At 46.1% G+C, this 14,758-nt stretch overlaps 1 protein-coding gene across 6 annotated transcripts in view; it reads left to right on the top strand.

Moving 5' to 3' along the window:
- LOC115164308 (armadillo repeat protein deleted in velo-cardio-facial syndrome) overlaps positions 1-14,758 on the top strand; it is a 242,154-nt gene that overhangs the window by 221,774 nt on the left and 5,622 nt on the right. For all 6 annotated transcript variants that reach the window (XM_029716653.1, XM_029716651.1, XM_029716649.1 and 3 more), the window contains 6 exons: positions 8,487-8,614; positions 10,628-10,778; positions 11,151-11,343; positions 13,303-13,414; positions 13,516-13,666; positions 14,499-14,552. In XM_029716653.1, the coding sequence (XP_029572513.1) occupies positions 8,487-8,614; positions 10,628-10,778; positions 11,151-11,343; positions 13,303-13,414; positions 13,516-13,666; positions 14,499-14,552 (789 nt within the window). The remainder of the gene's footprint in view (positions 1-8,486; positions 8,615-10,627; positions 10,779-11,150; positions 11,344-13,302; positions 13,415-13,515; positions 13,667-14,498; positions 14,553-14,758) is intronic.

Genomic DNA, 14,758 nt, shown 5'->3' with positions numbered 1-14,758 from the left:
CCCAGCTGCCCAACACACTAGAATGGTCCAAACACACCAAGACAGTCGTGAAGAGGGCACGACAAAGCCTATTCCCCCTCAGAAAACTAAGAAGATTTGGCATGGGTCCTGAGATCCTCAAAGGTTCTACAGCTGCAACATCGAGAGCATCCTGACCAGTTGCATCACTGCCTGGTACGGCAATTGCTCGGCCTCCGACCGCAAGGCACTTCAGAGGGTAGTGCGTACGGCCCAGTACATTACTGGGGCAAAGCTGCCTGCCATCCAGGACTTCTACACCAGGCAGTGCCAGAGGAAGGCCCTAAAAATTGTCAAAGACCCCAGCCACCCCAGTCATAGACTGTTCTCTCTACTACAGCATGGCAAATGGTACCGGAGTGCCAAGTCTAGGACAAAAAGGCTTCTCAACAGTTTTTACCCCCAAGCCGTAAGACTCCTGAACAGGTAACCAAATGGTTACCCGGACTATTTGCATTGTGTGCCCCCCCCCAAGCCCTCTTTTACGCTGCTGCTACTCTCTGTTTATCTTATATGCATAGTCACTTTAACTATACGTTCATGTACATACTACCTCAATTGGCCCAACCAACCAGTGCTCCCGCACATTGGCTAACCGGGCTATCTGCATAGTGTTCCGCCACCTACCACCCGCCAACCCCTCTTTTTACGCTACTGCTACTCTCTGTTCATCATATATGCATAGTCACTTTAACCATACCTACATGTACATACTACCTCAATAAGCCTGACTAACCGGTGTCTGTATATAGCCTTGCTACTCTTATTTTCAAATGTCTTCTTACTGTTGTTTTATTTCTTTACACACAAACATACCTTTTTTTCCGCACTATTGGTTAGAGCCTGTAAGTAAGCATTTCACTGTAAGGTGTTGTTGTATTCGGCGCACGTGACAAATAAACTTTGATTTGATCTATTCTACCCTGCCTTTCTAAGGTCTTTGAAAGCCAAGTTAACAAACAGATTACCGACCATTTCGAATCTCACCATATCTTCTCCGATATGCAATCTGGTTTCAGAGCTGGTCATGGGTGCACTTCAGCCACGGTCAAGGTCCTAAACGATATCATAACCACCATCGATAAGAGACATTACTGTGCAGCCGTATTCATCGACCTGGCTAAGGCTTTCGACTCTGTCAATCACAACTTTCTTATTGGCTGACTCAACAGCCTTGGTTTCTCAAATGATTGCCTCGCTTGGTTCACCAACTACTTCTCCGATAGAGTTCAGTATGTCAAATCGGAGGGCCTGTTGTCTGGATCTCTGGCAGTCTCTATGGGGGTGCCACAGGGTTCAATTCTCGGGCCAACTCTCTTCTCTGTAAACATCAATGATGTCGCTCTCGCTGCTGGTGATTCTTTGATCCACCTCTACGCAGACGACACCATTCTGCATACCTCTGGCCCTTCATTGGACACTGTGTTAACTTACATCTAGTTGAGCTTCAATGCCATAACTCTCCTTCCGTGGCCTTCAACTGCTCTTAAATGCAAGTCAACCTAAATGCATGCTCTTCAACCTATCGTTGCCTGTACCTGCCCGCCCGTCCAGCATCACTACTCTGGATGGTTCTGACTTAGATTATGTGGACAACTACACATACCTAGGTGTCTGGTTAGACTGTAAACTCTCCTTCCAGACTCACATTAAACATCTCCAATCCAAAATGAAATCTAGAATCGGCTTCCTATTTCGCAACAAGGCGTTCTTCACTCATACTGCCAAACATACCCTCGTAAAACTGACCATCCTCGACTTCGGTGATGTCATTTACAAAATAGCCTGCAACACTCTACTCAACAAACTGGATGCAGTCCATCACAGTGCCATCCGTTTTGTCACCAAAGCCCCATACACTACCCACCATTGCGACCTGTACTCTCTCGTTGGTTGGCCCTCGCTTCATACTCGTCGCCAAACCCACTGGCTCCAGGTCATCTACAAGTCTTTGCTAGGTAAAGCCCCGCCTTATCTCAGCTCACTGGTCACCATAGCAGCACCCACCCATAGCACGCGCTCCAGCAGGTATATCTCACTGGTCACCCCCAAAGCCAATTCTTCCTTTGGCCGCCTCTCCTTCCAGTTCTCTGCTGCCAATGACTGGAACAAATTGCAAAAATCTCTGAAGCTGGAGAGACTTACCTCCCTCACTAGCTTTAAGCACCAGCTGTCAGAGCAGCTCACAGATCACTGCACCTGTATATAGCTCATCTGTAGATAGCCCATCCAATCTACCTCATCCCCATACTGTATTTATTTATTTATCTTGCTCCTTTGCACCCTAGTATCTCTACTTGCACATTCATCTTCTGCACATCTACCATTCCAATGTTTAATTGCTATATTGTAATTACTTTGCCACCATGGCCTATTTATTGCCTTACCTCTCTTATCCTAACTCATTTGCACATGCTGTATATAGATTTTTCTACTGTATTATTGATTGTATGTTTATTTATTCCATGTGTAACTCTGTGTCGAACTGCTTTGCTTTATCTTGGCCAGGTCGCAGTTGCAAATGAGAACTTGTTCTCAACTAGCCTACCTGGTTAAATAAAGGTGAAATAAAAAAAACACAAAGACAAGCTGACCAATAGAATAGGTCAACTTTTGTACTATAGGGAATGGTAGATTGACATAGGCTAGTGCTTTTGCTGTTTAGGCCTACTCGTCTTGTTGGCTGACAAAAAGTGAATGTGGACAGTTCTTCCAATATCTTCAATATGTACCTCGGAATTGGATAAGGACGTGTGCAGTTTCGTCCCTGATGTCGGTCTTCACTTGTAGCCTGTGAGAAAGACCTGATTACGTGACGGAGAGCCATGTGAGTGAGCGACGCTTCGGATTGCGCAGCACACTCACGGAAAAAGGCACAACGCATCACTCCGGGCCGCTAAAGGCATGGATTTGTTTAAGGTGCATTACGCCCACAAAGGGGATGCCGCCGTGAAACTCAAGGCATTATCAAGTGCTTGTCAAATTGTGATTGAGAGACTATTGGAGTGTGTACAGCCTACGCAAAAACATAACAGCGCTCATGCCTTTCAAGTGACTTATCAAATCATAATTAATCTCATCCGTACAATGTATTAAAAATCAAAACATATAGCCCAACGTTTGTAGAACAACTAAAGTTACATTAATAATTCTAAATTAACTCTTTTTAACCACTTAACACAGAATAGCCGCATGTGCGCACTCCCTCAAATCATTTGGAGAAAATCTTTATATTTTAATCAGCTTTGTTCAATTGTATTCTTCATACTATAAAATAATCCCTTGGAATTCTAAGAAAATCTTGTCTACTAAATGAACTAGTGTAGCCCACAGCCGTTTGGCATAGCCAGATCAGGACCAAGCATGTCTAAAATAAATAATGTTTTTAAGGTGTAGGCTATATTCCATGTATTTATTCGACTTTTTAAAATGGCTTGTAGGTTATGTGTGGGAAGGCAGGAGACACTAAATGTGTTTATGTTAATTGACGGTCAATTACCTTGTGACCGACAGTTATTTGCTTGATAATAACAGGCTGACGAAATTTGGTGACCGCCACAGCCCTACTCACGCCCTCCACTCAATAAAATCAGGGCAGAGTTTTGTGACTGAGGTCATTGATCACAGCAAAGATTTGTACTTTGAGAGCTACAAAGTGGCAATTACATTTACATTTAAGTCATTTAGCAGACGCTCTTATCCAGAGCGACTTACAAATTGGTGCATTCACCTTAAGATATCCAGTGGAACAACCACTTTACAATAGTGCATCTAAATCTTTCGGGGGGGGGGGGGGGGTAGAAGGATTACTTTATCCTATCCCAGGTATTCCTTAAAGAGGTGGGGTTTCAGGTGTCTCCGGAAGGTGGTGATTGACTCCGCTGTCCTGGCGTCGTGAGGGAGCTTGTTCCACCATTGGGGTGCCAGAGCAGCGAACAGTTTTGACTGGGCTGAGCGGGAGCTGTGCTTCCTCAGAGGTAGGGAGGCGAGCAGGCCAGAGGTGGATGAACGCAGTGCCCTTGTTTGGGTGTAGGGCCTGATCAGAGCCTGAAGGTACGGAGGTGCCATTCCCCTCACAGCTCCGTAGGCAAGCAGCATGGACTTGTAGCGGATGCGAGCTTCAACTGGAAGCCAGTGGAGAGAGCGGAGGAGCGGGGTGACGTGAGAGAACTTGGGAAGGTTGAACACCAGACGGGCTGCGGCGTTCTGGATGAGTTGTAGGGGTTTAATGGCACAGGCAGGGAGCCCAGCCAACAGCGAGTTGCAGTAATCCAGACGGGAGATGACAAGTGCCTGGACTAGGACCTGCGCCACTTCCTGTGTGAGGCAGGGTCGTACTCTGCGAATGTTGTAGAGCATGAACCTACAGGATCGGGTCACCGCCTTGATGTTAGTGGAGAACGACAGGGTGTTGTCCAGGGTCACGCCAAGGTTCTTAGCACTCTGGGAGGAGGACACAAGGGAGTTGTCAACCGTGATGGCGAGATCATGGAACGGGCAGTCCTTCCCTGGGAGGAGGAGCAGCTCCGTCTTGCCGAGGTTCAGCTTGAGGTGGTGAGCCGTCATCCACACTGATATGTCTGCCAGACATGCAGAGATGCGATTCGCCACCTGGTTATCAGAAGGGGGAAAGGAGAAGATTAATTGTGTGTCGTCTGCGTAGCAATGATAGGAGAGACCATGTGAGGATATGACCGAGCCAAGTGACTTGGTGTATAGTGAGAATAGGAGAGGGCCTAGAACAGAGCCCTGGGGGACACCAGTGGTGAGAGCACGTGGTGCGGAGACAGATTCTCGCCACGCCACCTGGTAGGAGCGACCTGTCAGGTAGGACGCAATCCAAGCGTGGGCCGCGCCGGAGATGCCCAGCTCGGAGAGGGTGGAGAGGAGGATCTGATGGTTCACGGTATCAAAGGCAGCAGATAGGTCTAGAAGGATGAGAGCAGAGGAGAGAGAGTTAGCTTTAGCAGTGCAGAGAGCCTCCGTGACACAGAGAAGAGCAGTCTCAGTTGAATGCCCAGTCTTGAAACCTGACTGATTAGGATCAAGAAGGTCATTCTGAGAGAGATAGCAGGAGAGCTGGCCAAGGACGGCACGTTCAAGAGTTTTGGAGAGAAAAGAAAGAAGGCATACTGGTCTGTAGTTGTTGATATCGGAGGGATCGAGTGTAGGTTTTTTCAGAAGGGGTGCAACTCTCGCTCTCTTGAAGACGGAAGGGACGTAGCCAGTGGTCAAGGATGAGTTGATGAGCGAGGTGAGGTAGGGGAGAAGGTCTCCGGAAATGGTCTGGAGAAGAGAGGAGGGGATAGGGTCAAGTGGGCAGGTTGTTGGGCGGCCGGCCATCACGAGACGCGAGATTTCATCTGGAGAGAGAGGGGAGAAAGAGGTCAAAGCACAGGGTAGGGCAGTGTGAGCAGGACCAGCGGTGTCGTTTGGCTTAGCAAACGAGGATCGGATGTCATCAGCCTTCTTTTCAAAATGGTTGACGAAGTCATCCGCAGAGAGAGAGGAGGGGGGGGAGGGGGAGGAGGATTCAGGAGGGAGGAGAAGGTAGCAAAGAGCTTCCTAGGGTTAGAGGCAGATGCTTGGAATTTAGAGTGGTAGAAAGTGGCTTTAGCAGCAGAGACAGAAGAGTAAAATGTAGAGAGGAGGGCGTGAAAGGATGCCAGGTCCGCAGGGAGGCGAGTTTTCCTCCATTTCCGCTCGGCTGCCCGGAGCCCTGTTCTGTGAGCTCGCAGTGAGTCGTCGTGCCACGGCGCAGGAGTGGAGGACCGAGCCGGCCTGGAGGATAGGGGACAGAGAAAATCGAAGGATGCAGAAAGGGAGGAAAGGAGGGTTGAGGAGGCAGAATCAGGAGATAGGTTGGAGAAGGTTTGAGCAGAGGGAAGAGATGATAGGATGGAAGAGGAGAGAGTAGCGGGAGAGAGAGAGCGAAGGTTGGGACGGCGCAATACCATCCGAGTAGGGGCAGAGTGAGAAGTGTTGGATGAGAGCGAGAGGGAAAAGGATACAAGGTAGTGGTCGGAGACTTGGAGGGGAGTTGCAATGAGATTAGTGGAAGAACAGCATCTAGTAAAGATGAGGTCAAGCGTATTGCCTGCCTTGTGAGTAGGGGGGGAAGGTGAGAGGGTGAGGTCAAAGGAGGAGAGAAGTGGAAAGGAGGCAGAGAGGAATGAGTCAAAGGTAGACGTGGGGAGGTTAAAGTCACCCAGAACTGTGAGAGGTGAGCCATCCTCAGGGAAGGAACTTATCAAGGCATCAAGCTCATTGATGAACTCTCCAAGGGAACCTGGAGGGCGATAAATGATAAGGATGTTAAGCTTGAAAGGGCTGGTAACTGTGACAGCATGGAATTCAAATGAGGAGATAGACAGATGGGTCAGGGGAGAAAGAGAGAATGTCCACTTGGGAGAGATGAGGATTCCAGTGCCACCACCCCGCTGGCTCGATGCTCTAGGGGTATGCGAGAACACGTAGGCAGACGAGGAGAGAGCAGTAGGAGTTGCAGTGTTATCTGTGGTAATCCATGTTTCCGTCAGCGCCAGGAAGTCTAGGGACTGGAGGGTAGCATAGGCTGAGATGAACTCAGCCTTGTTGGCCGCAGACCGGCAGTTCCAGAGGCTGCCGGAGACCTGGAACTCCACGTGGGTCGTGCGCGCTGGGACCACCAGGTTAGAGTGGCAGCGGCCACGCGGTGTGAAGCGTTTGTATGGCCTGTGCAGAGGGGAGAGAACAGGGATAGCCAGACACATAGTTGACAAGCTACAGAAGAGGCTACGCTAATGCAAAAGAGATATGAATGACCAGTGGACTGCACGTCTCGAATGTTCAGAAAGTTAAGCTTACGTTGCGAAAATCTTATTGACTAAAGTGACGAAAATGCTAGCTAACTAACACAACACTACACTAATCAAGTCGTTCCGTTGTAATGTAATAGTTTCTACAGTGCTGCTAGTCGGTAGAGGTTGGCTATTATACAAAAGCAACTTTGTAGCTAGCTAACATAACACTAATCAAGACGTTCCTTTGTAATGTATTTAGTTTCTACAATGCTGCTCGTCGGTAATAGTTGGTTGGGTATGGAACAATGGCGTCGCAGGGGACGGAAATAGCTGGCTAGCTAACCTAGCTAACCTAGCTAGCCTCGATAATTACTAAACTACACAATTATCAAGCTATGACAAAGACAGCTATGTAGCTAGCTAGCTAACACTGCACTAGTCAAATCGTTCCGTTGTAATGTAATAGTTTCTACAGTGCTGCTAGTCGGTAGAGGTTGGCTATTATACAAAAGCAACTTTGTAGCTAGCTAACATAACATAACACTAATCAAGACGTTCCTTTGTAACGTATTTAGTTTCTACAATGCTGCTCGTCGGTAATAGTTGGCTGGGTATGGAACAATGGCGTCGCGGGGGACGGAAATAGCTGGCTAGCTAACCTAGCTATTACTAAACTACACAATTATCGAGCTATGACAAAGACAGCTATGTAGCTAGCTAGCTAACACTGCACTAGTCAAATCGTTCCGTTGTAATGTATTAGTAATTACAGCGCTGCTAGTCGGTAGCGGTTGGCTAGCTAGCGGTGTTGACTAGCTAGCAGCTAGCAGGCAGCAGTGTTGACTACGTTAGGAGGACGAAAAAATAGCTGGCCTCGATAATTACTCTAATTACTCTAAACTACACAATTATCTTTGATAGCTAAGAAAAAATTGTTCAGATCAAACAAACCAAACCGTTGTAATGTAAAGAAGTGTAATATTACCTGTGGAGCGAAGCGAAATGCGAAGCAAACACAATGTTTGCACAATTAAGCTGAATGCTCTATTATTATAGAAAAGCACTGATTCTGTGAGTGGCTGATGACTGTCATCTGTGACTGAGCTACTGTACCTATTAAGAGTTGGTCACACTTACACCAGACTAACTACCAGTAGTATTAGTAATACTGTGTAGTAGGAGGAGGAGTAGTACGAGTAGTATCACTAGGTAATTACACTTGTTGTTCCATTGTAGTTATGGAATAATGACAATGCCATTTTTAAATTGTTAGCAAATGTGTCATTTTTCTACTCGGTGGTAACAATAGCTTGGGTAGACTTGGCAGCCTTGTTTGTCATGTCTTATCACGTCCCTGTTAATGCGATTTACTAGAGTGAGTGAGAGAGAGAGAATAGTAATAATAATTCCCATAATTTGACAGACACCTAATAGTCTTGCCTGCCAGACTCGTGTGAGAAGAGACTGGTATTAGAGATCTCAGTATTATCTGAGCAGTTTTCTCAGACACTGATTGCCTGCCTCTGTTGCTAAGCTACATTACATGTCTCTGTTCCTTTCAGTTGTTTAATAATCGGTCTCTGTTGCTTCTCTGCCTCCCTGTGTGTCTACTGTACCAAGTTTGTCTCTCACTGTGTGTCTCTCTGTGTCTAACTTCCATGTCTCTCTCTCTCTCTGTCCCTGCAGGTTTTGAGCTGCTGTACCAGCCAGAGGTAGTGAGGCTGTACCTGTCTCTGCTCACTGAGAGCCAGAACTACAACACTCTGGAAGCTGCAGCAGGGGCCCTGCAGAACCTCAGCGCCGGACAGTGGACCGTGAGTCTCACACATACAACACACACATTGTAATTACGGGGAATAAGGTCTCTGAACCTCAATAGGAAGGACCAGTTAATGGAGCTCTGCAGTGTCATTACCAAACACCCTCCATTTGGTTACTGTGGTGAGTAATATGAGTGTGATCTCTCGTCCAGCTCAGGGGCATTATTTTACCATCACTAGTGTAAAGTACGGAGGCTATTCATGCTCTTCCCTTCAGGAATGGAATGTTCATAGTCAATACAGTGGCTATGTTAGGCCTAGCGAACTCTGGCATGCTAGCGCCATCCTGATTCAGTTTTTAACACCTATGTGTCACGCTGTAAACATATCCGTTGCCACGGCATGCATCACTAGGCTCCAGTTGGAAAAACACAACACAACAGACAAGATGTTAGATGGATTTGAAAACGTCCAACTTCTATCTCTTTGTTCATTTAAAAAAAAAAAAAGCTTGCACATAACCTGTACTGTGTGTTTAACATGTATAACATGTGTAGGCTACAGTACATGTACACCCTGTATAAACTGTTTCCTTTTTGCTCTGTTTTCTATCACTGTTCTGCAATGGTGATTTGTTGTTGTTGTTGTGGTATATATAGAGACAGATTCCATCCGTCCCTCCATGGTTTTCCATTCAGTTTGAGCTGAGGAGGCTGATCGCCTGTCCTCTCTAGGGCTGCTGATCGCCTGTCCTCTCTAGGGCTGCTGATCGCCTGTCCTCTCTAGGGCTGCTGATCGCCTGTCCTCTCTAGGGCTGCTGATCGCCTGTCCTCTCTAGGGCTGCTGATCGCCTGTCCTCTCTAGGGCTGCTGATCGCCTGTCCTCTCTAGGGCTGCTGATCGCCTGTCCTCTCTAGGGCTGCTGATCGCCTGTCCTCTCTAGGGCTGCTGATCGCCTGTCCTCTCTAGGGCTGCTGATCGCCTGTCCTCTCTAGGGCTGCTGATCGCCTGTCCTCTCTAGGGCTGCTGATCGCCTGTCCTCTCTAGGGCTGCTGATCGCCTGTCCTCTCTAGGGCTGCTGCTAACACGTCAAACCTCTGGCATCGAGGAGATGGACATTACTTGTCCCCGCTCACTATTAGGATATCTCAAAGCTTTTCTTTTGTTTTAAATCCTCTTTTCATCCCTTTCTCCCTGCTGCTCCCTAGCTGTTTGACTAGGTGCTGTCTGTTTTTTAGGTTTACTACTGCCACCCAGTGGTCTGGTGTTGCGCCAGTTTAATTACGTCTCAGGGGGGTAATGGTGTTCAGCAAAGGAGCTCTTTCATGTCAAACTTAATGTGTTGTGTTACAGGAAAAGAGAGAGGAAAATGTGTGTTTAATCAGAGACAACAACCAAAATCGGTCAAATCCAGAGATCCACTGTTGGCTGTGCTACTGTACAATAATAGAGTCTGTGTGTGTGGGAGGGGCGGGAGTGTGTGTGTGTGTCTGTCTGTATTGGCTGGTATTATTCTCTCTACATAGACTGGTTATCCATAGCCAGCATGAATGAATGAATGACATTTTTTTTTGTGTCAAATCGTCAATTGGCAACTCATCCCTTATGGGATTAATTGACACATAAACGAACATTACAATAATTCACTGTAGTAATTAAATGATCATTCCTCTTCCAGGGTTCTCTGCATTGCGCATCGCATAAAGAGTAAAAAAAAAAAAAAGTAAATAAGTTTATCCAAATAATAATTAGATCCCTAGAGCAGTAAAATGTTAAATATATATATCGCCCTGCGTAAAAAAAAGGTTTGCTCTGTATTTGTCTGTTCTGTATTTGTCTCTGTGTGTGTGTATGTATGCATGTATGTATACATACACACACACACACACACACACACACACACACACACACACACACACACACACACACACACACACAGAGAGAGAGACAAATACAGAGCAAACATTGTTTTTATAGAAAAGTCACTTGAACCCTGTCTGACACAAAGAGAAGATTCATATGTGAGCCAAGCCTATACACACTCTGCATGTTCCCCCTCTGTCCCCAGTGGTCCAACTACATACGAGCCACTGTGAGGAAGGAGAAGGGTCTTCCCATCCTGGTGGAGCTGCTGCGTTCTGATGCTGACAAGGTGGTCCGAGCCGTGGCCATCGCCCTGCGTAACCTCTCCATCGACCGCCGCAACAAAGACCTGATCGGTACGATCACTGACCCCACAACCTGACCACATGGTCAAACACAAGGCCTCTCTGTAGGGCAAACAGAACAACATTGGGATAAAACACTTCGGAGTGTGTTGAGACTAGATAGCTGTTAATGAGGAAAATAATATGATTGTTGAACCTGTGTATGTCTTTCGCTGAATAGAAATGTGTAATATACTTATTGTAGATAAGAATGATTGTAGATTAGTCCAAATTTGAATTGCTCGATATCGAACATTTTGTACAATGCTATTATGCATCACTACACTATGTAACCATACAAGATACATGTTGACACACCTGTTACCGTTCTACTGCCATCTGACGGTGCCCTCTGCACCCTGCCTTTTGACCCCTGCCCTGTAGGGAGCTATGCCATGAGGGATCTGGTGAGTAACCTGCCCAGCGGTCAGCAGCGGCCAGCCAAGAACCTGGAGGAAGACACAGTGGTGGCCATCCTCAACACCATCCACGAGATCGTGACGGACAGCTCCGAGAACGCACGCTCCCTCATCCAGGCCCAGGCCGTCGAGAAACTGGTGGCCATCAACAAGACAAGGTAGGATGATGGCACAGTACAGACCAATACAATACATTTCTTGACTTCTTGTTTTTGTATTATTTGTGTGTTTGTATTTGCTAGACATTCGACTGCACTGTTGGAGCTAGTAACATAAGCATTTCGCTGCACCTGCTAATGAAATCAAAGTCGATTGGTTGCGTACACAGATTTGCAGGTGTACACAACCAATAAACTTTGATTGAGATTTGATTTACAACATAGTACAACAGAGCACAAAGCAGTCAAACAATTGCATGGTTTTCACATTAGCTGTACTATACCCATTTGCAAGTACAGTATGTACATTAATGACTACATGTGCCACGGGCCTCCCTCCCCATGAGAGAAGTGTCCATACTTTTAAATTATTTTGACTTTAAATGCAATGAATAATATCGTCACATTAATCATATCCATGATATACAGTGTATTCTGCAATCACTCAAGGACCAGGATTGTCTGCTGCTGGCCACATACAATGTAATGACCCTGTGCCTTTTCACGTCCTCTCTAGGATGGGTGTTAATGGCCTTTTTAATAATATAAAGTGCTATAAGCTGGATTCCTTGTCATATCATTTCGATCTGTAGAACATTACTTAGATTGAATAGATAAAGCCTGTATCGTGTAGTGTCTGGTTTCCAGGAAACCTACTATGGTGCACTTCACCGGAATACTAAGTACTATGACTAGGAATTCAAGAGATGCTTGAATGATTCCCCAGTTTCCACTTTATTTCATATCACTGTCCTTATTTTCCATTGACTGATCTGATCTACTTGATCAAGTCAGCGGGAGATGATAATGTCTCATTCCACAACCTATTGATGATTTAATTAAGATTAGTTTCCAATGGGGATTTTACACCTGCACTTTATTGAACACCGTCGGGTTCAAAGTTCTGGTACAAATCCATTCTGGCACCAAAGGAAGCTCAAACTATATTTATTTACCACAGCTGCATAGCACACCATACAGGTCACACAAGCACATATATTTATACCTTCCAATTAGGCCCTCCTATATCTAGGATGAACAATCAGTCTCTGTTGCTGGGCAGGAAGTAAGTCTGTTTGTCATGTTGGGGGAAACGTTGTGCCCCTCCATGCCTTTTCACAGGACTTCTTAACAGTCAGGAGAGGCCTTGAGTTATTGGGAGTACACATTCCTAATAGTCTTACTGCAGTCCACTAAATAATTACACTTTTCACACGCAAAAAGCTTAAACCTAACACTACATTCAATCTTTAAGAATATATAAAAGCGATATATTCATACTAAGTATGTAGTGATATAAAAGAGTAAAGATGTATGCCGGTGTTCTGGACCAGTCACGAGGGTCTATCAGCTGGTACTCCAGACTCATGGCTCCTCTTCATCCCTCATGGAGTCATTCTGGCCTTTCAGAGACACGCCCCCTTTGTACTTTCCCTCTGCCCAAATACAATGCACGTTAGATTATTCCATCGAACCAATAACATGACAATTACTGCTGCTAGGCTAATTATCCAATTATTAATGGACTAAAACGGGCTCAAGTCAAATAGTCTCCAACAATACCAAATAAATGTGTTTTCGCTAAACCCATGAGATTGACTTTGAAGTGATGGAGAACCCCCCCCCCATGTAATTAACACTAAGGGCTAAGGAGTACTTAATTAATTGAATGAAAGGAAATGTGTGCGGCCATTGGGGTGTGAATTTAAAGCAAGCTCCTGGGGCCATCAGTGGGAATAGATGGATGATGGCTTTGAATGTGAGATTGATTGCATTCGCCTCCAGCCTCCACTAGCTGCTGGCAGTGGTTGTGTCCAACGTTCTGGGTTGTATTCACTACACTACCGGAACTTGTCCAATAAACACGTTTTTGTTGCAAAAAACATTTTCCACTGCAAAATGTTTTGCTACGGTCTACACTAATGAACGTGACCCTGCTTTCCCCCTTGTCTCGCTCAGCCAATCACCACGTGAGAACAAGGCTGCCTCCCACGTGCTGCAGACGGTGTGGAGCTACAAGGACCTGAGAAACGCCCTGACCAAGGAAGGATGGAACAAGAGCCACTTCCAGGTACACGGCTGTGTAGAAGAACGTGCGCGCGCACATGCACACACACATTCACACGCATCCACAATAAGTACACTCATATGTCCCTACTCTCTCCCTCTCAGCCTACAGCGAGCGGCGCCCCTAAAGCAGCCAAGAACGGCAAGCCAGGCTACGACGACACTACCCTACCCCTGATGGAGAAGAACCAAGGTCAGTCTGTGACGGCAGGCGAGACTGGGGATCCTCCGGGCCTGGCCTACTGTGGTGAACTGAGTGAGGAAACCATAGATAATATAACTGCTCTGTATCTATGGAGGAAAGCGCTGGTGTCTGTCTGCATCAGAATGAGTGCTGAGGAGGATGGCTCTATTTGGACTTTGTTTTGTGTGTCCTCACTCATAGCCATAAAACGCACTTTAGGAGTGCTGTGCTTGAAACCTTTCGCCCTCATTGTTCTGCTGCGTTGTTTGATCTTCATGTGCTATCGTCAGTACAATTGGGATGGTGTGGTCTGGAGAATGATGCATCATGGGTAGATTTATCTAATCCAATAGTGTGTTCCCAATGCAAATCCAAGCATGTAGAGTAGGATATGAAGTTACATAGAGCAGGGGGTCAAGCCGGCCCACAGGAATAATATAATTTTTTTGGGGGGGGGGTTAAATAAACACTCTAGACCACTCTTGAACGTCTAAAAGTAGATCAAAACTATGAAGGAATTATAATGGACCTATAGGTTTTCAAATAACTAATTTTTCTGGCCTGAATCTGAAATCCCAATGTGGCCCTCGAGATAAAATGATTACCCAACCCTGACATAAAGGGAGGTACTGTAGCAGCCTAATACACTAAACATCTCATTGACAGAGGAGTCGAGGGCATGACAGCACTTTTGTCTTCTGGCCTTGTGACTTTTTTTGCAACCATGCAAACACATGAAGTGCGGTTGTCATTCACACCCATTCTCCGCCTGTCTGCGTTACTGGTTAAGTGTATCAGCAGACAGTGACTGAGGACCATTGGCCTGAAAGCAACACTGGCTCGTGAATCAAACCAATTGTGTGTGTGGCGCTCATGATAAAAACGGCATATAAATGCTTTTCAGGCACCAAGAAAAATGGAAGTGGTGATATGATACCTATGGACGAGCTTGGTCCAGGTAAGACTGAGTTTGCATGACCTCAATCGCCGACGAGGAGCACTAGTAGTCCCAGATGGAATGTTCTGATCTCTAGGGACTACTGACAGTTCTAGAACCCCCAACAACACCAATGCCAAAATGGAAATTCAAAAAAAGTTTGTAGGGTAAATTTTTTGCAATATTTGGAATGAACAAAGTTATTAATTGTTAGGATGCTGTAACAG

The sequence above is a fragment of the Salmo trutta genome, chromosome 27 (genome assembly GCF_901001165.1).
Source record: "Salmo trutta chromosome 27, fSalTru1.1, whole genome shotgun sequence".
NCBI lineage: Eukaryota > Metazoa > Chordata > Actinopteri > Salmoniformes > Salmonidae > Salmo > Salmo trutta.
The sequence above is the reverse complement of the archived record's forward strand: the minus strand, read 5'-3'. Positions and strand labels throughout refer to the sequence as shown.